The sequence below is a fragment of the Trichoplusia ni genome, chromosome 21 (genome assembly GCF_003590095.1).
Source record: "Trichoplusia ni isolate ovarian cell line Hi5 chromosome 21, tn1, whole genome shotgun sequence".
NCBI lineage: Eukaryota > Metazoa > Arthropoda > Insecta > Lepidoptera > Noctuidae > Trichoplusia > Trichoplusia ni.
The window spans coordinates 3,680,813-3,707,174 of NC_039498.1; the positions used below are offsets into that span (position 1 = coordinate 3,680,813).

Genomic DNA, 26,362 nt, shown 5'->3' on the forward strand with positions numbered 1-26,362 from the left:
GGCCACGTGTTGGGGCCTCTGCGCAAAGAGCCGCGGGTCGATTTTCGCGAGGGCCAAGTTGTATGACCTCTCGGTTGCTTCCAGTTTTCATGATTGCGCGTTTTTCTGGGTAGGTTAATTCTTGAAAGAAATATGTGAAATATACTTTCGATAAAGGAGATTCTGTGCCATAAACAGCAGTAGATACTTATTTTGCTTTACCCATTTTTATGTATCTTACCTAAGCTTTATTTTTAAACATCGTATAAGACGACGAAAACAGATCCTAGACCATTGCAATTAAAAATACAAGAAAGATTAAAAGACTTAATCATGCATCTCGTTTATGTCAGTTATCATCTGATGATGTTCCAAGGCGCATGTTTCTCAGTACTCAGGTTTAAAAGAAGCTGACATTATTCAACATTGTTCCCCGTAATAATGTTCCAGCAATTCCGAAAGAAGTGTGAAAAACACGGACCTTGACCCCTTTGTTTGTTTCAGTCAAGAAAACGGAGAACATATCTAAGCTAAAAATACGAACGAAACCAATTAGGTATCTGAAAACAGTAGCACTATTATTATTATAGATTTTTATTTTAGTTTTCATAACTTAAACCAGAACAAAAACTTTCAAAATTGTTGCGAATAGTAGTGATTCACAACTTTAACGATATTCACGTATTTGAATATCTCTCGTTACCAGGCCAATATTCGGCTTTGCCCATCTATTACTTTAATATCCAATAACACCGATCGTTTTATATAAACTAATGAAATAATTACTTAATTCCCGCGCCACTGTAGCGAAATGTGGCTCCGCCTACTGTTAGATCAATAGAATGATTGCTTAGGTAACCTAGATATTTTATTTGTTAATTTCTTTATTGCCTAAGCTAAAGTATTCTTGGGGTAACAAGACTAGGGATAGATTTTATAAAAGTAAAATTTTAAATTGGTAGAGTCTTGTTTTTCATTCGAACTTTCTAATTATCGAATATAATTGCTTAATGAGTATATCGTAAATCTGTCCCAATCTTGTTATTGAATGCAACGTTATTATTATAAATGATGAATTCGATGCATATAAAAAGAGAGTAATCCTAAAAACTACGAAGAAATCATAACATAACAACACCGAACTATTATTCTCTATAGTTTATTTAAGAAAAAAGTATGAATATAGAATTCCAAAATTCTAAGGTAACTTAGTTGTCTTTACCCAGAGCATACAGACTCTTTGAATAACACTAAGGAGGCTAATGTATAATGTACGGAAGAATACAGATACAAATGCTGTTCCTCATACGATATCATTTGAAAAGAGTTATTTTTTGTGAATCAAAGGCAAAATAAAATCAACACTGCAATCTCTAAATTATACTACTGAATTATGAACTATAAAATGTTCGTCGCAAAGAATTAACAAATTGGAATTTTGGACATACATCAACTTAACGTAACTTAACTTGCGACCTTAGTATGTCAGGAACAAGGGGTCTGAAACATCATAATACGCCTTCCGTACTGCGACGTCATAAATTCAAGTAGATCCGAGAATGCAGATACCACGCCCTCGTTTCGTTAATAATAAATGGAAAAAGTATTCCAAAGAAAGTTGGTGTACTTATTTTCTTTATTTACATAGGCATTTCATATACAGTTAAAGTCAAAAAAATATTTTTACCAGTCAGCTCGGATATCTGAGCGCCAAGATGACTATGATTTAAACTTCATGTTAGTTCGACACACCTAACGCCATCTAGTTAGGCTAGTAGAACTATTTAAAAAAAGTGCGCCATCTGTCGATAGTTAAAAGCGCTATTTCGCTCTAGTCCTCTTCCAAGAAGTTCCTAACAAAATATGTTTGGTGCTAGAGTAAAATAATATAAATAAGTAGGTTTAATATTTTATAAAACTAAAAATGTATTAGACGAGGTGGCATGAGTTAAACCAAAGACATTAATTTTTATGTCGTGTCTTGTAACTCAGCCCTCTGTCGGTGAAAAGGATGTACTACGCTAGCACTCTGGCGGTGAAACAGAAAACTATATGAGGCAGTTAGTTCTGCTATCCGCCGCTAGGTGGCGTACTTTGAAACGGTACGAACTTCAAGGACACATTTTGGTATTATTGAATAATTCAAGATTATTTGACGTGAACGTTAGTTCAACAGGGAAGTTATATGTGGCTGAAATAAGTTGTTTCGCATTGGACCTTTAAATGCTAAAATATTGGCATTTTTGTAAAAATATGAAGCCCAACGCATTATGTAACTACATATATTATTTAAAAACGAAATCTGAGTTTTTTACACATTTAGCTTAAAATAACGGTGTGATATGAATATTTCTCTGCTACTCGATACTGTTTGAAATCTCTAACGAGTTGCAAAGAACTATTTTTAAATAGACTCTATCTCAGTTTATTATTAATTTAATTTTTACCAGAAACTTTAGAAATGATTGTACAAAGAAATGCGTAGGCACAACCGAAGTACAAACTATCAATTTTCCAAAAGGCTTAGCTGATTTTTTTTTAAAACCATGTTTATATTGCACTTGTGACATTGCTGAAATCTCTTTTCGTACATCGCGTGAGTCTGGACTTCAGTAAAACGAGTGAATATTTGAGAGGTGCCGCAAATAGTGTGCAACCTCTTCGGAGGAGCATCGGCATTCAATTACCGTGCATCGAAGCATTGCTTCAATTGCGTTGCTCCGGAGCACTCTGCCTCGATTGAAATGCATTTCAATAGTGGTTTCTTAGGTTTACGCGAATGTTAGACATTGAAATGAAACTACTTTTACGGATTTTATCGCGGTTTAATTTTAGATTTTAGTTCCCGACGTTTCGAAACCTTTGCAGGTATCATGGTCACGGGCAGACTGAGATGGCGTTCGTCTTGACAGAAGATGTTGCTCGTTCTACCTTCATATTTTAATTAATTATTTGTGGTCCGACCTACGCAGTATGAGCTCACTGTGTCTTGATGTCTTGCAGCGCTGCTCTTGGGTTTGGCCTTGAGTTTATTTATTATTGGATCCCAAGTAGGTGATATCTTCCAGCCATCTTCTCTATTGAAATTAGGGTGTTTTTTAATCTCAATAGCCTCGCGAAACATCCTAGGTAGGAATTTGGATTCTTTAGCGAGGATCTGTGGTTGGTCAAATCTAATATAATGGCTGGAACCTTCAGCATGTTCGGCGACTGCAGACTTCGTTGAGCGGCGGTGTTTGACGTCAGCTATGTGTTCTTTAAAGAACACATAGCTGCAAAGGTTTCGAAACGTCGGGAACTAAAATCTAAAATTAAACCGCGATAAAATCCGTAAAAGTAGTTTCATTTCAATGCATTTCAATGTTCGTCTGTTTAGAATGTGGAACAACGTATAACGGAACGAAGTTGAAAACTATTTTTTTCCTGAATGTTGTTTTTTTAATGTAAAAATCTTCTTATCATAATGATCTTACTTACATAATATGTAACATTTTTGAAGACAACAAATTCAATTTCGATGTTTTATAAACCGATGCTGTATAATTAGACTGCTGGCACATTTCAGGAACGCGTTGCGGCTGTAACCACACGCGGTGCAATTCCACATATCTGTTACGCCTCCAACCCGCAAATTGCATGCAAGGTTTAGGTTACTATCGACGAAGGGATAATTAACCAACTACTAATGGACAGACAAAAATAGGCGACACAAAATGTCGACTCCACTTTAGACTTTAGTTCGAAAAACAAAACGCTAAAATGTGTCAGAATGAAAAATATATGTGAAAACCCTGTTAAAAATATTCATATTGACTACCTACAAGGATAGTATCTGATGTACATGGATAAGTCTCAACGTTTTAATGGTCAGAAGTCTACGGCGACACATTGTCTACGCAGCCTCGTGCGTAGGCGGTCGTAGCAATAATATGTCCACGTAGCATGGTTACGAATGTTTGCTACGAAAGTGGAACTTGGAGTATAAGTTTATTGGTTTGATATTTTTCCAAATTCAGTTAGCAGCAAGAGTTCTATTAGTTTCTAGGATGTTTCAATTTCTTTGTGTTATTATTATTCAGTAGTTTTTTTTTTAAATTGTCTTAATATTTTATAAAACTGAATTATTTTAGTAATTAACTTACAATCACGTGACAAAGAAAATAAAAAAATACATTCGCAGTAGCTCTTAAAAATAGCAATTGATATTAGATAAAAACATTCATTACATATACAAGCAAGACTCATTACAAAAAAAAATCAGAATCGAACGGAACCTTCAAGAAAATAGATTATTACTTCAAGAAATTAGAATACAGATTACTTATAATTGTAGGTACAATACACATAAGCGAGAATGAGTACAAAAGAAACTTATCCCTTAAAACACTGTGATTGGATGACACTCATTTAAAAAAACCTCTTTCCTTTAGGTGTCAGCGCTTGACTCGTTCAAACGTTTCTTGACTATCAAGAGGCCAATTCGAGGCTCTTACTTTTGTCCCGATGAACTTACAAAGACGGGATTTTTGTAGGAACAAAAATACCAATCTGATCAGCAAGTGTTACTTAATTAGTCAAGTATAATTAGATTGAACGTAGTAGAGGCTTTTAAACTTCAATTGGAGAGCCAAGTAGAGTTTAAGCAGAAGCTAGAGCACGGCAATGTTTGGAATTGTGTTTAATAAGTAAGGTAGCCAAGAACTTTGTGCTTAACAGAAGTTAAAAGTACAGCACGGAATAAATAAAATAAGTAATTCAATTTCTGTCTCTTGGTTCGCAGTAGATGAGGACAAAGGCGAGCACAATCCTGTTAGTGTTGATGCTAATTATTATTACTTAACCTTTAACTCTAAAACACGAGGAACTTTACAGGACAGAACTAGTTTATTTGACTCCACTAAGTCCTGTCCACGTTAGTTACACAAATTAAACTCGACACGACTGTCGCCGCTCTGAATAGCATCATACTAAAAGTTTTCGTAACAAGATCGAGGGTGTTAATACCCCCGTGTAATCTCGACATCTTTCGTCCGTCCTTCTCGCACTTGTTTTTATGTAACGCCCTAGAGAGAGATACGTTTTTATTGAGAATCAATTTGGTAGAAGCAGAGACGGTTACCTCTGTGACCTTGACAATTATGATCAGATGTTCCAAAGAGGTTTTAGTTGAATCGACTTTTAGAGAAGTTAGGTAATGAAATTGGGATTATGTAAGTCAGTGGTACTTCAAATAAATTAATGTAGACGTTTTTTTAATGGTGTTTTCTGAGCAGGAATTGAAACGGTATATGTACAAAAGTATGTATTTAAAGTACTTATCATATATGTAAATAAGTTTTTTTTTTCTTGATACAAGATTACAAAACTACATTATAATGGTGTTTTATTGCGCAATGCAGGTTCGATTCCAGTATTAACACGAAAATCTGTTTTCAGCTGAAAATATGATTTCAAGTCCCGATAAAATAATTTTCCAAGGGGTATTGAAAAGAAAATTTTGAAAAAGGTACATGAACACAAAAGCCTTAGGCTAAACTTGAAGATGAAAGTCACTAAACAAGCCGTCAAAACATTAAAGCGATCTGAAAGTGGCCACAAACGGCGCACTGTGTGAAGACAGGCGCGGGCCTCGCGGGGCCTGGTGGGGCCTCGTAATTGTCGGCCATCGCATTCATTACCAGCGGGGCCTTGACCTTGAGGGCTTACGTAACGCCTGCAAGCTGAGGGAAAATCTTTGTCGAGTGTGTTATTCTACTGTTCATTAAGACATCTTAGTAATAAGGTATGGAGATATGAGTTTTCCAAATTAAGTTTCTTACGACATTTTTGCTTGCTTGATTTAACCAAACTTTAGATAACAGTTAAGTGTTACATCCGAAAATAAACTTAATCTTTTATTCACGTAGCTTTCTCAGTGTTATTACGTCCTAGACGTTCGGTTGTGGTTGGTTGTCGGTGTCGAAACAAGTAACTTGGAGTGGCTATTTTTAACCACTCTCCAACTTATTGACCCGACTAAACATATCTATGGATCAGGACCACTGTTGTCTATTTATATTAAACAGAAACAAATGCTCATCTAGGTTGTAGAATAAGTGAACTGTAAAATAGCAGACCGAGATAAAAACAAGCATTTTAACCGTCTTCGAAAAAAAGGAGGTTCTCAATTCGACGGTATTTTTTTACTCCAGAACTTCGGCCTGGATGAAACAATTTTGATAATTTTTCATTTAACATGGAATAGCTGTCATTTGGTCCTACTAAAATTTCGTTATGTTAGCTTCATTAGTTTTTAGAAATATAATTAAAATTAGATAACCAACGGTCTTCGATTAAGGATAACTATCGTATCGGATATAAACTATTTAATATTAGGCGAATAGTTACGAATGCCGGATAACTTTAAGTTAAAATTAGTCTCAGTCCGCAGTAGTTAGGACGTGGAGGTCCGGCGTGTCTAGACTCACACGAATAGTTCTAATTGAAACTATTTTAGTGATTAATAACAGGAATTCCCGAACAAATGTTGTAAGAAGATATTTATTCTTAACTTGCATAATATTCCATTTTTTTTTTGTAAAAATCTCTTTAATATACAAAAAAAAAAAAATTAAATGTCATTAAAATTTAAGCGCTATAAGAATAAATCCAGTTGTTTTATTATCGCGGATATTTTAAGGAAACATACATTACATTTTTTAATAAATAATTATTATCAAAGAATAAACACCGACTTCCAGGCGAGGCGGTGCATGGCGCAGCTCTTTACGAGCGCTTTCACACGCAACGCTTCGTTTTCTTTTGTTTAGCCACATTCGCCCGGTACCGGCTAGTCGGTAACCAGAAAGTGTGAGAGCGGATTAAGACAGATATGAAATGTAACACGGTTCAATTTTTCATTTTGTATTTTTCGCTGTCTGTATTTAGTATCTTTTATATTTTTTATATCTTTTTAAGTATAGGACACTATTGATGACTGCGAATGAAATGAAAACAGGTCGTGTATTTTATCCGTCAATGTATGCTTGTTTGTTAATTTTTGTTCCTATGAGATCGGTATAAAATGACTCTGGACAGAACAATCTGGGGTCAACTGGGAGAGAACTTTGTCCAGCCTTGCGTCATAACATGGTTAGGTAAATAAAAGTAAGTTCTTAAGTGGCCAAACAACAGTCAATCTATCTACAATTACTTTCCACATCTAGTCTGGGCTCGAAACCTAAAAAGCGAAATCCAAAAAAAGTGATGAAGAAATTTATGATGAGTGATCAACGACAACCTATCAGATATAACGCATCACGTCCAAGCGTTGGTGCAAGCGATCATTTCAATTCAGTTCGTAGTTGTTAAAACTTTTCCCAATTCTGATCAACAGATGACTGCATGGAAAACAAACATGGTACCTGATGGACCGAGTAAGACTTTTTACTAAAACGAGTAAAAACTTTGTAATCTTAAACCATCAAAAACCTAAGAAACAGCATTTCGGTCCTGCCTTTTTACAAAACACCAATTTTACTTATTTATTATCAATTAGCATAAACAATTTCGTGGTACAGCTGCTCGACATGCATAACCATAGACTAGAGCGGCGCCGACAAAAACTTTCTGCTCGACTTTGTACTGAAGTCGTTTTATATTCACAAAATGCTAATCGCTTTTGTTAAGTGCTTTTTTATCTATATTCTCTTATATTTTATTTATCATAATATTAAACTATTAATGCTTGATAATTGTAAAATGTAAGCGTTCAATTACAAAATTAATACAACATTCAGCAATTTTAGATGCAACGTATTTCTTGTATTATTGTTTCTAAGCAAAATTTAGAAACAAATGTTTTTTATTCAAAATACATGATGTCTCAAGATTCCTTGAAGAATTTCTCTAAAATGTAATTTGTAGGATGGTTCTAGGCAGATAATTCGAGTAACACAATCCCGTTGAAATATTATATTATCTTAATAAGTTAAATAATTAAAACGAACAAGTAAAATGAAAAGTTGTTTGTAGCAGCCGCGGGCATTCGGAAATATTTTTCTCTATTACTTGTAGTTTCGTAATTATTTGGCCAGATAAATTTATTTATTAAGATTGTTTATTTCAATAGGTAACAAGCTAGAATTTGCTATGTACTTAGCAATTAATTATTATATGCCGTTTAAGAAAAATGATATAAAATGACTTTTAAAAAGCTAACTAATTAATAAAAGTATCAAAACTATTTTGTTTCATAAAATCTATGGCGCTTATTCTTTATTTACTCAAAACACGAAATACAAATACACTTGGTCTTTACTACGTTTTACAATAAAACGCTGCATGTGTTTCACTGTTTCACGAGAATTAAAGCCTCAGCTATCTTGTTAACCTACTAAACTAATCATATTAATTAAATTGGGTTGTTTGGACCAAGATGTTTGGATATCGTGTGTTACGGATGGCGGGATTACAATCAAATTTAGTGTATAAGCTTGTATTGTGTAACTAACAAGATAGTTACGATGAACGATATTATACTCTCATTACATCATAATATGCCGCGAGCAGTGCGGGAAGATAAAATGGTTTCTTTAACATTTTTAACAGAAATTTTGCCTTCATTTTTAGTAAAAAGGAACAGTCAGTTTTTTATTTGAAGAATAGTTGACAGTCAATTGTTTCAATATGATTTTAATTGCTGTCAAAAATAGCTTTACCACGAGGTTTTTGATAATATTATATTTATTTGGTGGTGGCCGCTATTTTCCGCAAACTGTCCGTACTTTTGCCGACACTATTATGTTAAAGGCTTACGTAATTTATGCATGATTTACATTGTATGGACATATCGATTGACCTTCGTCTGGTGTCGCCTGTCTAAATGAACGAATTTGCCGAATAAAAAGGGTTAAATATATTTGTATAAGTTATGTTATTCAGATTGTGGTTTATTTATGCTTTGATCGAAACTTGTCCTGAAAAGTTTTTATTTCATATAGACTATTTTCAAGGCAAAAAACATTTCAGAAATCGATGGCTCTACGTGCACATTTCCAAAATATCATTCCTATGTTGAAGAACCGGCGCGAAATCATAAGACACTCTTTTAAAAACAAATAATTTCAGTATAATTGAATACTTGTTAGTTAGTCAGTGGTGATGTGTGTGTACTCACGCCTCAGTGTTGTCGTCCCTGGACTCGGAGCGCTCCGCGTTGCACTGTCCGCGGCGGTGGCGCGCGCGCTGCTCGTCGCCCAGCCCGTACAGGCCGGCGACTGCCGCCATGCTGCCCACACGCTCGCTCCCGCCACACTCACATACTCAGACGCCAACACAAGGAAGTCAAACTCATCGTGAAACGTCAAAGTGTCATCACAACCGCAGTCCACTCAGCTCAGCTGGCACACACTATAACTAATTATTCTATACGAAATATTTGGACGCATAATTTGGTACAGTACATAAGTTTTTCTTCTTCTAATTTAATTTTTAATCACAATTTTAATTATTGTATCTCGTCATAAGTTGGATTTATAGCTAGGCTACATTTGATTTTGTTTTATTGTTATCGTTTCGGGCCGGCGGCGGCGTGGACACTCGGCTTTATGTGCGCGACTCTCTGCATCTGTGCACGAGGATCGGTTAGGACAAGCTCTGCTGGCGTCGCCTTGTCACCGCGAAGAGCGAGTTTGTCTCGGTCGAGGTTGTTCATTCTTATCGGATCATTGTTAATTTAAGTCACTGAAGGAATTACGAGAAGCAGGGTAGTTGCGCTAAATTCCTGTACACTCTTTACAGAGTAACGTTACAAAACGCTCTCGAGTGGTGCATTTAACGCAGCACGGCAGGTTTGTGCTTCAGTTCAGTAAAAACTAGAGGCTCGGTCAAGTGGCAATTGATAGCGGGGTTGAGAGCCATCGTCATACATATTTATGTAGGCAGTATGGACGCTGAGGGCCCTATTTAAGCCCTGAGGGCGACGGGTGATGAATTGTTTCAAAGCCGATGCGGGATGGGGAGAAATACTATTTACTTTTATGTCAGGGATATAGATACTGTCTATTGTTTCATAAAATACTAATTTAGAGCTGTAGGTGGCTTTTTATGTTAACAAAGGCTGCTGTGGGAAGCCACGTCACGATGGACCTTTATAAAAATACCCACTGATAATATTAACTTATATCAAGTCTACATGTTTTTTATAGTAGGTATATTATTTGTAAAATATTATAAGTGAGAAAAAGAAATCTCAAAGGATATTGGCGTAACGTAATTTTGGTGTAAACATACAAGTAATTTTATATTGTGTGCGACTGTTCATTAATATTTGATGATGCGACGACGTCCCTACAATATAAATGAACATTATTTAAACATTCAGTCGACATTATGTTCGAAACGTTCTTACCGGAAGAGGAAAAAATGATCACGATTATTTTGGAAAAAATATATAAATAATTCTTAAAGCCTAATACCTCTTTTTAAGAGGCAACTGTTTTTTTCTTCTTTCATATCTTGAGTGTTGGTTAAGCAATGGTTGTTAAGGTCGTAATTAAAGGGTGAGTGTGAAAAAAACTAGGAACGTTACCCAAATTTATTTGTACTCAAGTACCATCGGCAAGCTAAAACTCAGTGTCGCAGATCGACTCGCACTTGACCGGTTGTATATTTTTGTTGGAACCTTAGAGGCCGGTTGAGTAAGTTCGCCTAAGCATGCAATAAAATGTATTGATTACGATAACAAGAAAAACTTTAAAACTTTCTGGCCTAAATCACGCTTATACAAAATCTCGTCAACGGTTATGGGAAAGCAACGATGAATAACAAATAAAGGAGTTTGTGATAGTAACTGTCGTGAGAATGATTAATTATTAAATGATGTAACGGTTTACTCTCGCGTATTTATCGGGGTAGCCCGACTAGTTTCGGACCCAACCGATCGCGAGTCGAACTCATGTACATGATTAAGGACTCCGGTTGGGTCCGAAATTAGTCGGGCTACCCCGATAAATACGCGAGAGTAAACCGTTACATAATTTAATAATAAAGGAGTTTGTGTAAGCTTCATATCGAGACGCTGAAATTGATAGTAAATATGTGGAACAAGTAAAACCTCCGTGTATGTAAGAGCAGCGATTGCCGGTATTCACACGGAATATTGTACACCCGAAATAGTACAGTCGGTAGCAAAAGTCGATTATTAAAAAAGGATGCCAGCTTATAAATTTGCCGTAGCTGAGCATGGGCCCCTTTTCATATAGAAGGTTTGATGATCAGCATTGATGATCATTTTGAATATGCTTTCGTCAGTGGTATCTTAGAATAAAAGTGCATATATCTTTGAAAAAGGCACATTGGTATTCGATTACAAGGCTTTGAGCCTGCTTCCTCGTGCATACAAACAAATCCGTATATAAAATATAAAGAGACAACAACTCCAAAAGTCAATAAAAACAATAGTATAAGGTGTTTAAAAAAAGCACAATTTAAAATTAAGGGTTGCTATTTAATTTAGTCATTTAGTAACGAGGCTATGACAGAAAAATCAATTTTTTGAAATACATTTCGTATATTGTAAAATCTGTCTGTTAAATGACTTTTCTTGCCGATGGTACTTGAGTAGAGGTAATACCAAAAGGTATTTGTGTAACTGAGTAGCCTGTGACCTGGCATCTCCATGGAATGCCAAATGCCTGTCCATTCGCTCACCTAACGGCTCCGGCCGGCGTCTAATCTTAATGGCATTCCGTAAGTCAGACTGTAGAGCGATGCCGATGATAGGTGCCAAGCCAAGTCAATAGGTAACGTGGAGAAGGAAACTTTTATGAGCCGGTGTTCGATAAAATGCTTACAAGGTTATTTTTTTGAGAAATTTAAAAATAAAAAGTTGTCGACTCAGAGTTTTAGAGGTTATCAGTAAATACCAATATTAATCTAACGTTCATTTTGTTGGCAACGCCATAAAAGTTAAGGAAACAAATTTTTGTTTATTTGCTAAGCTTATTTGTTTGCAAACAAAATCACTGTTTTGAACCAAAATGAACTATTTTGGTAGATGCTGAAATTTTTGTGATAAACGATAAATATATTTTAATTCAATCAATATTCATAATACGAACGCGAATAGCAATTTAAACTCACTCGATTCACTCGTCTCAAACTCTCCGATTGCAATTCCTAATTTAAATCATTGAACTGCATTTACTGGCATGTGACGTAATAAATTTGTGCAGGTTTAAGCAATAGCCCGCGGGTTAAGATTCTACAGTTTCTATCCTTTATAAATAATTGTTCCGGTTTCATTTGTTTTACTGCTGCATCGCTTTTGCACGTTTCCTCATATTATAACTGCAAGTGTGTTTCGTAGGGATTAACAACTAGGCTTATGTCATTGTTGATGGTGTTTTGCTTTTATTCGTCTTTATGCCTAAAATATTTATTGTTCTAGAAGATATCGATAAGAATAGCTAAATATAGCATTGTAATAGATTTCTTGTTATAATACTTAGTTTTAGAGCTTTGATTCTTAAAGTTTAGTTTAGTTTTATATCTACTGTTTATACTTGTTAAAGACAAAGAAAAATGGGTTGAGTTACTTTGAGAATTTATAACGTCGAAGTAAAAAAAGAAATTTCGAAACTTAATAGCAAAAAGAATCAATTAAATCGTTCATTCTCGAATATAAAGCCATTGTTAATCAAAGACCGCGAGTTGAATTAATTTACCGTGATTGATCCCAGCTCGGTGGGATCAAATAATCGTAAACAAAATTCACGTAGCTCTAGTGAAACTAACGCCGAGCTAGCTTTAGGCAGGTTATATACGATGCAAGTTAGATTACACTTAAAAATAGCTTTTATTTTGATAATATTTAGGTATATGATTTTTGGTAATTTTTGTATTCGTAAATCGAGTTTGTGTCGAAGAAAACATCTATTTAGTCCGTTAGATAGAGTTCCAAAATATATCGAACTCGTATTTTTCTTTTATAAGCAAAACAATGAATATGATACAGTAAGCTAATATCATGCGACGTCGTCGACAAGTTATTAGGGCCCGCTTCCATATCTATTATTCCATTATTATGATCATTTATTGACGTTTTAGAAATAAATAAATACAATTCAAAATTGAAGTTAAGCAACGTTTCAAATCGTCGATAAAAAAGCTTTTCTTTAGACTAATTTTACGGAACCACGGCTGCAGTGATTCCGAGTAGCACCACCGATTTATTTCAGTATTGTGTAGCGAGCCTTAAAACCCTGCCAAACATTATCACAGCTACAAATTTATCGTCACCGTTTATGTGAACTAATGCTTTTGGAATCAGACAGATATTTCACTGAATGTCACGCGTGCTCTCATCGTAAAACGTATATCCTATCGTTACGAACATTCAAAGTCAATCGATTTCATATTAATATTCAGGGAGGAGAAAATATTTCAGTTTTTAATCAGAAAATGTAAATTTGAAATCGGAGAAATATATTACCATTTTATATTAAAATAGTTCCTAAATACACAGTTTAAATCGGTCTTGATTGACTTGATAAATTCGAGTAGTCACGATATAATTTATATTATATTAAATTTTCTCTCTGAATTGCCTAACGTAATCAAAGGTAAAATTGTTATATTTTTTTGCCAAAAAAAAAACAAAAGATGAAAGGTAGTTGCCGGCTAAAATCAACTGAATAATGTAGAAAAAATATTTTAAGGAACGTCAGAAACATACATTTTCTTGAACATTTTCCTCGGCGCGTGACTACAGCGGTTTAAGGAATTCTTGTATTTTGAAACCGCGACTCAACTAAAGAATCGTGCGCGTCAACAGACAGAATTTATAGTGTGAAGGAACTAGTCTTCATATGTGAATGTTAGAGGTAAGTTAAGTTTAATTCAGAAGAAACTTTTACTTGTATAGACACCAATATTTTATTGGAAAGACAAGGGAGTTTTATTGAAACCCACTCCCTCGGGTGAGGAAATGGATAGTGTGAGACTCTTACTGATTAAACCTGAAACGCCGTGCTACGTCATTACAGAGATTATATGGCAATGCGTTGCAATCCTGCGTACAACAAATTAGTGGACGCCTTGCTTGTAATTTGATAAATAATGAGTAAAAGGCTGTGTTTTGTGTCAACAGATACCTGCCAAAAAAAAAGATTTATATGATTTAACATACATCGCGTCCGACTCGCCAACATGCGTACTTGCATCCGATAGCATCGCAGCGTTATTCTCCCGCGGGACGATAGGTTTGTCGGCTCAGTGTGAAACATGAAAATTAATTAAAACTTACGTCGTGCTTGTGGTGGGCATTGACAAGTTGCACCGTGCTATTAGTTTGTGTACTTCACACTTTGCCCACAGTATCAGCACAGATTCAAGTTTTAAGTATCTCCGAGCTCCAAAGTTTAGTGTATAACGCGCATCGACATTTTAAGCCTCAGGTAAGTAGGAAAGTAGTGAGAGCAGTTTGTGCTGTTAATATTTTGAAAAATGATTTTTATATTAAGTGAGGCACTTGAGTTGTAAAACTGTAGCTCAAAGGTTCTGCCTTTCATCAATGATGATAAAATTTGTGTTGAATGTTAAGCTATCGTATTGGTGAACATAGACAGTCTAAGCAAAGAAATATTGAACAGAGCCCAGTATTAAATTTCGCCATTCTGATCGATTATTTCTATCGTTTTTGGTCCCGAGCAGTCGGATCGAATCGATCGTTCGAAGGCTTTGCAGGCGATTTGATTGCGGAAGCCTCGCCATGGCCGTCACTTCTGTAGGAAATGATTAGACGGAGCTCGCTCCTTTGTTGGCGATTTTTGATCGATCTACACTTGTGGTGGCTACTGCATATTTTATGTATGGATGTTTGACCGCATTTGAGAACATTATATTTGTTTATTGTAGATGGCCGTGTAGGTAGTAGTATTCGTTGATTTTTAAATTTTCATATTTTTTGTTTCAAAAAAGATCGTTAAAATAAAGTTTCAAAATGAAAGAATTGAATTCGAAACAGTTTTCTCCAATTTTGAACCAGTTTTATCCAATCGATATCCGCAGTAGTCTCGCAGGCTCGCTGCGGTTGCAAACTAAAAACACCCGGATTTCGCGTTCACTCTAATCCAAACGCATGGCTGGACTGTCCGATAGATAATAATTTATTCACTAAATTAAATGTTTACGTCCCACCAATATAGTAACAGCTGCTGTCGATGCATATTCATATTTCGAGTCGACAAACTTTATTTTTCGTCGAGATTTAACGATATTAATCTTTCAGTGGTATTAATATTTCACGTAATCGATTCCCTGTCATATGACTTACGCGAGTCAAAGCACAATGTGTTGCTATATTATTTAATGGCAATTCAATTGTTGAATAGTCGCTTAATTGATCGAATATGTAACTAGTCGCCGGGCTGGCATGTAAATTATTGATGCGTGCGCCCGAACATTAGCCGACACATCGACACTATTCCGTATTCGTCACAAATTGCTTCGTGTTCGCATCACTTGCTATATTTGGGCCTATTTGTATGCAACATGAATTGTCTAGTTTCCAGCAATTTATGTCACGATATCGATGTTATACACGGACGTTTGAGGGAAGCTACGTCAATATCTTAAGATATTTTTTTAATTTAACTCTTGCATTGCATTAAAGCTGGATACTGACAAAACGAATAATTTTAACCCGTTTAGTAGGTTATGCTATAATCCAATGGTTTAAAGACGATACCAGTCTAAGCGTCTTATATTTGACATTAACGTAGGTGAGGTGAACCTTACGAATAAATTATTTTGTACAACAGTGAGATTCTATAGTTTTACCAAGATTATATTTAGTTCTTGAAAAACGGCAAATAATACAAAACTATTCAGGCTCTACGTATGTTTGTCTTTGTTTATTATACCTTTTCTTCTGATTAGCTTTAACAATTTTTTTTCATCTTCTGTTTCAACAACCATTTAAGTCATCATGAGTCATAAGTCACAAAGACACCAGATTAGTCACACTATCTACAATAATATGCACACAGCCTCTGCAGTATCAAGCAATTATTTTATTCCTTATCCAATGTTTAAAAAGGACTGTTAGTGATGGTCTACTCGCTCATTTGATCGACGAACAAATTCATTTGTTTAATTGTTATTTTATTGTCATTTGTGCAGAACTCTCAGTGTAGGTATACTAACTCAAAAATAACGTGTTTTCAAGTACTTTATTAATAGGAATAAGAGTAGCTCGAATTCAATCGGAAGCCGTTCTTTCTATAAGTAGTACCAAGGTATGTTTACGTGCGCTTTTCTTTTCACTACTATTTTAAAAAGTACTGCATTACCTGAACTAATTCTACCGCTAATCCGTTTGTAAGGTTCCATTCAGTAACTCTAAGTTTGCGAGAAGGATTAACCTTTAGCGGGTTCAACCGAAACCTTTGAATAAATAACAAAACGAATGCGCTTTCAGAGTGTAGTTTTTTTCGTTTAACTCGCTTTTAATTTAGTTAGTAATCTGGGTAGTCGAAATGAATGGAATGGTTTCGTTTTTTTTGCTGTGTTAAGGGATGGTTACTGAATGGTTTAGGAAACTAGTTCAAATGGTGGTTGTAAGATATCTGAATTTATTTAATGAAGAGGTATTAGAGAGGGAGGGTTGTGGATGTAGAATATATTTAGAGTAGTGTCTAGAAAAGTTAATATTGTAAAGCAATATAACTACGACTCTACAACTATGTGAGATAGTTTTAAAATTTGATTTGTTACTAACTTCTATTTCCTCTTATTTTTTGTGTCTTAATAATAATAATAAAATTCCACAACTCCTTAAATTAAGTAAACATACTTAAATATTTGTAGACGCAGAACAAACGATGGTGCTCCGCACACAAAAAAGGCTTGGGTGGTGATCCAACCCACGATCATCAGTCTAGCAGTCAGAATCACTATCCACTAGACCAACATTGCAGTCAACGTCACTTCCGCAGATAAATTAAAAGGTAACTTGTAAACTTATTTAAATAAGTTAAGTCAAAAGTTCATGAGCTTTAAAGCGGTATATTGTGGACCAGTGACAAGTGAGCTATATAAAAGTAAAGTATTGAACGTTAAGACGCCAATAATGCTGCAGTACTGATAAATGGCTCCTATATATATACTGTGAAATTATATTAGTGCGGTCTAGGCGTGATTTAGGTCCTAAAGACGGGGTTTAAATAACAGACAAATAGAAGCTTTTCATTTACACTATCTTTGCTTTTTACTGGGTAGGTTGTTTTTAATTTTGAGCGTCGGTTTGTGTTGTATCGAAATCTTAATTAAAATATTTTTAGTTTCATTAGGCATTCTTGGGCACTTTCGAAATGTGTATATTAATGAATTTAGTTAAGTGGTGCCAAATGTTATTTTTATTGAAGAACCGGCAAGACATACGATATTCTGAAAAAATAAAAAAGTAGTGTTTTTTAAAAAATATATAATTGATTATGCCTAAATAGTTGCCATCGTGGAAGAAAGAAATAACATTTAAGTAAGGGCCGATTATTTTCAATCGCCAGATAACTTTTATTCGACGAATATGTTTGACGTTTTGACAGCTTTTGTATAGAAAATATGTCAAACGGCCATATTTATTCCTCAGATAAAAGTTATCAGACGATTGAAAAATCGAGCCTTAGATGTACGCTATTGACGCGTTACAAAAAATATAGCGCAAAATGGCATTTTTGAAACAAAAAAGTTTAACATACAAAAAGTATATAATTCCATCAAAACTCTAACAACTTAAAGTATTATTAAGTCTAAAATATTAATCTTACATCAAGACACGTTGAAGACTATTATAAAACTTGCAACAACTGTGCCGGTGATATTGCTGTCAACAATGCAACGTGGAAATGTAATTTTGTGACAGCAATTTTGTTGTCGGACAGCGTAAACGTTTCTGGAAATGTCACTTGTCTAAGGGAAAGACATTTTACTCTGCGGAATAAAGGCCTTGTATGTTTTGCATTATTCTGTACTAAAAGGTTAAACATGGAACTTTATAACTGTGGGCGAAATTATTTACTAAAAATAAAGATTTCTTGTTAATATCATCCATTTTTTGATCCTGAAACTAACCGATGTCTTTATGTTTAGCCTATACGCACAAAATTCATTTTTATAAAAACGTCCTAGAAAATTTCTTAGACGGTACTTTTTTTTTTAATCTACATCCAGCATCGCGTTATCCTAAGGTATTTTAATTTATTAGACTCCGTGCACTCGTGCGTAATCTGTAAGACTTTTGATAGAACTCAAGAGCAATTCTTGTCAACACCATTAAGGATATCACACGGATTATTGAGTGTGTTTTCTGTTTATATACCCGAACGGTCAAGTTCCCCGCAGTCGTCTTGCCCCAGACCTTTACGCAGAAAACATTAGATAATTGTAAATTATTTTCCTTGGTTGTTGGTTCTTGTTCAACTATTTACAGTAATTGAATAACAATTTTAATTGATCACCCTCAGACGGTTAGGTTCATGATAATGTAAATATAATTTTTGTATTCATCTCATTAAAAAAAAAACGTGCTTGTTGTTTTAAAACATTGTTTCCAGTTTATGGGACTTAAAAATTCTAAATCACGAAAATCTTTATTGGATAACTATTTAAAAAAAAAACCTGCACTATTCACGTCGCACTTGGATACATACAATATTAAAAAATGTATTTCCAGTTTATTTAATTTTAAAATTCTGAACCTGATTTTTATGTTTTCAAACATTTATTTCCAGTTTATGTGGATAAAAAATTCAGAATAGTAATAATAATTGTCGGAAGGATTAACTCAATGTTGCTTACCAACTTTAAAGCCAAACAAAAACAAAAGCACTTAATAAAAAACTGTACATTTCCCTGCGAACACTTTACGCGGTATTTCATTTATGAGTTTCGCTTTGTAACTATAAAAACAAGTTCAGCGAAACGTTACGAATTATCGTATCGATTTTAAACTTTCCGATGAAGTAAATAAGTACTGTTAAGTGAACAATTTATAAAGAAAGATACATAATAACATCTTTAAATGGTGTTGAACGTGGTTTTTTTAAAGTCTAACTACTTTTCACACTTGCATATATGTACTTAAAATTCTGCAAAACACGTTTTTGTCTAAGGATTATTTTGAATTTCAAGTTTGAATAACGTTCCCAATTACCTCACTCCGAAGTTTTCTCTTTTGAGTTCCTAATAAGACTTAAAATATGACAATCAATTTCACTTTGCCTCTTAGCCTATCACTTGCCCCGGCTCCATGCGCTCAAAATACTGCGTAATATGTTGAAAGATGTGGAGTAACTACGTGAGGGGTATAATGCAGTGTACATGCAGTTCTTGGCCTCTTAGCCCGATGGGACGGCGCTCCGACACGACCGGGGCAAGGCGAAACATTCACCGGACTTGCGTTACGTGCTCCGCAAGGCTTGGGGGAATAACATCAGCAACTTGCTACATCAGGTGCTTATTGAGTTCCTTACGGAGAAACAATGTGAGATCTATTTTGTTCTATTAGGGTATGTTTGTATTGAATTTCTGTAGTGCACATTTTTGCGTCTGCTTTCGAATTTTGTGTAACGTTAAATTGTAAGGATGTATGCGTAACTAAGACAAATCATTTTGAAAAGAATTGCTTGTTTGGATACTACCAAATACGTCTAAAACTTTTATAAATTAATAATTTATAAAATTATACGCAAGACGGTAAAACGCGCATGGCTAAACAAAGTTTCGCGGGCGAAAATCTTTAAGTAACTTTTGAAGAAAATCTCGGACTTGTGAATCGTTCTTCTGGCAACAATTTGGGGAATACTCAAACCACATTATAGCCAGTCTAGTTAACAGTTTCGGTCCCCATAACTCTGTTAGCACCGCATTGCAGGCGATGCCGCGGTGATAATCTTGTTATAGTAACTTGCTTCGCAGCTTAATAGTGGACCACTGGACACATCTGTGTGGGTGCAATACGATCTAATGCCCGCAAAGGACTTTGTGTACAATACTGTTACAAGGTTAGTCTGATCCGGAGATGTTTCTGTCTGAGATTGAAACTACCACTTGACTGAGAAGCCAGGCGTCTGATACGTGTGCCTTGCTGTAAATACTAACGCGGAGCGGGTTTAAAGTGAAGGCTAAGATTAAAATAGATGTTGCTTAGATAGGTAAATGTGTTATAGCAAATAGCATGGAGTAAGTAATAGCTAGTAATGACGCAGTAGGCACTTAAATGACGTAGTAGCATATTTTAAAAAATCTTTTCTGTGCATAACGTTCAGGAATAAAAAAATTGTCGGAAAAAGAAATCATAATAATATTATAATCTGACAGAAGTCGAAGCGTCGCCCATGGTTGGTTTTAATTTAATGCTATGATATGTAATTATGACTAGACGGTACACCAAGTTTCATAACACGTGAAGAGACTAAGAATCTATTTATAAAAGAGGGTTCTATGGGGTAGTTTAAGGTAAAATGCCAAATTTAATTAGTCCACATATATTCTTGCCGGTCACGGACTTAACCATTTGTCATTCTGTATTCAAGTTTCTTGGTATCTAAAACTAGTTGATGGTAATGCCTATTCAATTATCTTGATAATGGTTCTTGACGCAATGGTACCGAGACAATTCAGCGAATTCTAAAATTGGAATTTCCCACAAACTCGTTCACTCAGACGCGGACGAAGCAAAATAATCGAAGACAGGCACTCAATAATTCAAAAACAATTGAGAAACGATACTTTCGTTCTATTTCGAATTGCACGCAATTGTAAGACTAGAAATCTAAGTATAGATATAGACCAAGGAGGTGCCTTATAAATAACAAGCAAGTACATAAGCTGATCGCGTTAAAAGCCAATCGGAACAAAATGAATTACTTAAAGGATTACCCGTTCGCAACCGCTTCGCCGCTAGTTACGGCTGGAGCACAATAGCAGGTACAGTGGGTACACCGATACAAGCACGACTGGGAAAGGAAATATTTAATCTCAGTGATGTAAATGTTCAGCTTCCCTGCAGTTGTAATAAAATATTCTATTCGGACGGTATCGTCAATTGTCATAATGAATTAGAGTAATCGAGAATGACTTTCATATGATTGTTTTATTGTGTAAATGAATTTGTCTCTGACTCATTTAGCGATAGATTTATTTTGTGGATTAAGTACAGACCTTTATGTGTATTACAGACATTCTACCTCCCGAACGGATTGAAAGACTTAATGAGGATTGTTCTGTATTTGAATTATGTGCGAGTGTTTTTTGATATGTTTGATGAAAATCAAGATTAAAAAAAAAACTTTTTTATTATTTAACTTTGAATTTAATTCTGAAGCCACATTAAGTTTCACACAGCACTTCTATGACTTGCGGCAAATCCCCATAAATTACTTCAGCAAACAGCAAGCCTTGGAACAAACTTAGTCAGTACCAACAAATATGTATTTTGCGATTCACTACCCGCGATAATTACTGCGAAACTAGGCGCTAATCTTGACGCCAAATCTACCCAACTAAAATACAACAACAAAAAACAATGAATAATAAACGTTTTGGTAAAACAACCTTCTATTTTGGTTACCGTTGGTTTCCTTAAGACAGTTACAAAGTCCCTTTGAAATCTAATATGGGTACCGCTGTATAATTAATTTATTGCGTCGACTATTCTCAGTAACAATCAGTAGGTTGTCATGGTAACCGAGTAAGCGAGACTATAATTCATTAATGACATCCGATACTGGCTTATAAGCCGCTGAAATAATAATTATATATGTGACGATATTCAGTGTTATTGGACGGATTATGAATGGGCTTAGTGGGGAATCTATTGATGTTGGTCCGTTTTACTAAACCATTTTTTATCGAAAAATGCCTGTGTTTTAATACGACACTATTTGAACTTCCAACGGTTGTATTTATGACTGGTCTAGTGGTGAGTGGCCCTGACTGCTAGACCAGAGGGTTCGATTCACACCCAGGACAAAATGTTTGTGTGAGGAGCACGATCATTTGTTCTGCGTCTGGGTTTAATACATCTATATTATGTATGTATTTAGAAATATTGAAGTACTTTTATCAGTTATCTAGTACTCATAATACAAGCTTTGCTTAGTTTGAGACTAGACTTCGTTGTGAGAAAAATAAGTGTAGTACGTTTTTTTTTTCAAACCATCATAATCACTTATCAAAAAGTTAACCATCAATTAATTCTCACCCTTTTCACATCACCTCTGACGTCACTCATTTCACGTCGCTGACTACCTGTTCAGGACGTCACTGCAGGACTCAAATCCTCGGCTAAGCCGTCGTATCATCGTTTTCACTTTCACGAATCGCTGGAGCAGTCACGACACACTTCGGCGAACATTCGTATTTCACACTTCCACCTGCGATTCGTTTTTAGGGCTATTACTGAAGATTGGCGGGAGTTTACAGATTGTGGTATTTATGTGATATTGTTGTTGTTGTTTTTTAATCAGATATTTGTCTTAAGTTAGCGTTCCTTTAAGCGTAGTCCGTATTAGTAGATCGACGATCGACCTTCTCCAACGGCAACTTGATAGTTCATAATATTTTATTTGTAAAAATAGGTAATTCTGAGATATAATTCGGGAGTTATTTGTAAATGTTTTGTTTCAGTTTGATCAGGCATATAATTTAGGGTGATTATTTAATCATTTTGAAATTGAAAATCAAATATATTTACAGATTTGCATTTGAAGTTTAGATGGCTTACGTTTTATCTTCTTTAGCTCATCTGGTCAGCTGAATAAACTAAAAAATAAATTAAAAATAGTGTTATCGACCGTATAAATGCTAGAGCTTATAACAAATTACATCCATTACCAACTTCAATTTTACTTAATCAGAAAGGAATAACGTTCCCTCTTTTTAACTTTCAATAATTGTAAGTACCTTTAACTACTTAACTAGTGGGTGTAAATATTAAAAAAAAGTGTTCAGGGTGGTTGCTACCATCGATCAAAGTAAGCCTGGAACGCTTTATCAACTGCGATAGAGCGAGAGCGCGCACTGAATACTGTATAGCGGTGTCTCGGTCAGACACACGACTGATACGCTTGCAAAGGTGGTGGCATTACCCACGGTGTATGCTCGTGTGACGTGTCGCGGTTACTAGTGCAACGCATGTTGGGACATTCATTTCATATTCTACCCTAATGTGGTAAAAGTTTTATAAATTTAATAGCTTCACGTTAGTTCCTGAAGTTGTTTATGATGGTAGTACGGTGTTACACGTGGTTTATTTGTTTTTCTAATAAATGGTGACTCGATTGTGGCTGTAGTGTGTTAATTGTTTCGAATACTTTATTTTGTTTTTTTTAAGTGTATATAATTATTAGGAGGAATGCAAATCAATTAAATATGCTTTCGAGTAAACTCATCTGGTTTCGAAAAGATCTGTATGTTTATGTGCATTAAGATAAAAGATAAGAAAAAAAAACTAAAATACTGACAAGTGCACCTACGTATAGTTTGTTGGAGGGCAAAAGTAAACCATAATAATATTCGACAATTTCCACATGATGGAAATGATGGAATGGAAACTAAACAAAACTTGTATTATGACTAGAAGACTGATAAACATACTGAATTACACCCAGACAGAGAAAAACTGATAGCGCTTATCACAAAAACATTTGTCCTGGTTAAGTAGGAATTGAACCCTCGACATCCGATATAGCAGTCAGGGCTACTAACCATTAAACCAACAGGCCAGTCAAATTATGTAGGTATCATAATAAAACTGGTAAAATATAGTTGCTCTAGATTCTGTGTGCTGCAGTCATCCGCATTATCGAGCTGCTGTAATCGTCGTCTTGATCTATAAGCACACGCTTGGAGCACCATTTGCTCTGAACATCTCAGCTAAGAAATATGCTTGCAAGAAATTTGCCTCCGAGGAAGACTTACTTGACTATCTCCGGCTATATTGTATATGTTTGCAAATAACAATAACTCATTGACAAGTCCTCGGAAAATATGCAAGTCACTAGAGATATGCAATTCAATAAAGGTTTGTAGTCAATTCATAAGCAGGCGCGAATCAAACTATTTTTAAGATGTTTTTTCTTAATTATCCTAACAAAAATTCTTTACTTTTCTAAACTACAAAAGTTTATGTTATCTCAAGAAAAATTCTATCTCAAGTATATATTCAGTCAAGTGGTAGAGGAAGAGTAGAGTGCATATTCCAATATGGTTATCTTCAAAAATATCATTCTATGAGCTTGTAATATTCAGCTTTTGTCCAATATGGGACTGCACAGACCGTGAAATTGGGCCATAATATTTGCTGCTCAATTTTCTATAAAGATTGAAACGGCAAACGAGTTCTATCTTTTTAAAATTGCTATGGAGTTCAAGGAAACCACTTTAATGTAATTCCCGAATGCGTTTTCAAATATACCATTGGTTACCTATTGTCATTTGTCGATTACACCGTAAGCTCCTTACTGTAACTGAGGACATGGAATTTCTAGAAAATGAAATTGGACTGTTAAGAATGGAGTAGCAATTTTTCTGAATCAAGTCAGATCTATCGTTATTGGTTTTCTATATTTGTCTTTTATATCGTCTATTGTTATTTAGCTTTCTATATTTGAGCGGACTATAGATTTATTAGTATTGATTTTATTTTCCTGAAAAAGTACTTTGGATTCTTGTTTTTTAAAGTTTGTTAAAACTATTAACATCTCTGCGCGTGCCTATTAGTCTAATCACTCCTATTCTGGTAATTAATGTACCACTAGGTACTTTACCTTTCTTGGTTATTTAAGGGAATCCTCATAGTCACTCACCTCATATGGTGACGAAGTGGGTAGCCTCAGACTCTTATTGACAAACCTAAACCGGGCATCATCGTCTTCCTCATTAAGTCGCAACGCATAGCAAATCATCGCACGTAATCCCAACGGTATCCTAACAAAAAATCCTGAAGGTATTTAAAAACCCAAATCAGAAGCAACATCAATAACCGAAGCACCACATGCCCACGATCAGATCTTCGGTTAACACGCTCCGCTGAATGGTACACACGACGAACACGGTTTTATAATGCACAATTTGCGGCCCGTACAGTGAACACGCCGCCTGATGAATTTCGTATGACAGTGTTAAACGCCTCCACGTTGCATTTGAATTTAGGTGACGATACTTTTATAGGTTATCGTACTTTTTAGCTGGTTTAAAGATTTTTGTGTTGGATACTTTTAGTAATAATGTTGTAGGGATTTTGTAACTTTACGTCAACTTGTGATGTCAGTTTAAAATTACAAATTTTAGTTTCGAATTTGGTTTAGATTTGTAATTATATTTTTCGTTGACATTAATGACATTTTGATTTAGATATTCTAAGAATTATTTTGGGAAATCAAAAGGTCTACATATCTTGTAATTTTTTTTACGATCCCTGAACAATGAGCCTATTTGAAAATGTTGTATAAACTTAGTTTCTGTTAATATTGACAGTATACATTAGCTATTGTCATTACATAATACACGAATAAGTTAGTGTGAACTGCAGGAAGCAGACGTCAATGATGGATGCACACCACATGTCTCCATGATAGATACGGTATTAATCTGTTTGACGTCTTATAGCAAGACTGATGCCCGAACTTTGAATACGTATCGATATCAGCGCAAACTGTAACGATCTCTAGTTCCCAGAAGCACTTCAGTCCACATTGTGACCCAATGCTCTGTGCATTTATTTCCTTTGTTTGAAAAGTATTGGAGCGGAAAATCACAATGCGGAGTTACACATTTGATATTCAAAGCAAGACAGCTTGCTCCCGTCGCATGCAAGTACCATTACTGCCTTCCGACAGTTGACATACAATGGGTCTGGTGCCGCGTCACCCTGCATATGATATAACTTGATTGGTTTTATAAGCGAGGCGGAGCTTACGGAATGCTCACTGAATATTCAACTTGAATTGTAGGTTGGAATTTAATGTACAGACTGTCACATATTTTTTTTTAGGAAAATTTTTTTTAAGTGTTTCTACATTTTAATAATTATATATATTTCACACGTATGTATGTCTAACAAAGCGATTATAGCTATTTTACCCTGAATTATAGGCGACGAGAACACAGAACAGCAATTGAGAAAATACTTTGTCAATAAATCTAAGAAAAAATATATGAGAAAAGCCAAAAATGTTATCCATTCAAATCACTCTTATAATATTTAAATAAATCCTACGTACTTCGCCCAAAACTCTATTCCACGCTGCAAACTAAATTGACATATGTGAGAATTAACATAAAGTTTCATTTCCAGCGACACAACGCGCGCTTAGTGTGGGCTGAATTATTTTAGGTG

At 35.1% G+C, this 26,362-nt stretch overlaps 1 protein-coding gene across 5 annotated transcripts in view; it reads right to left on the reverse strand.

The window, feature by feature from the left end:
* Positions 1-26,362, reverse strand: part of LOC113504247 (potassium voltage-gated channel protein Shaker) — a 290,148-nt gene that overhangs the window by 43,413 nt on the left and 220,373 nt on the right. Inside the window, exon 1 of one of the 5 annotated variants that reach the window (XM_026886448.1) lies at positions 9,137-9,665. The exons of 3 other annotated variants lie outside the window; for them this stretch is intronic. In XM_026886448.1, the coding sequence (XP_026742249.1) occupies positions 9,137-9,246 (110 nt within the window). In that variant the 5' untranslated portion in view covers positions 9,247-9,665. Of the gene's footprint in view, positions 1-9,136; positions 9,666-26,362 lie in introns of those variants that run through there. One more of the 5 variants, XM_026886445.1, reaches the window with a different exon arrangement.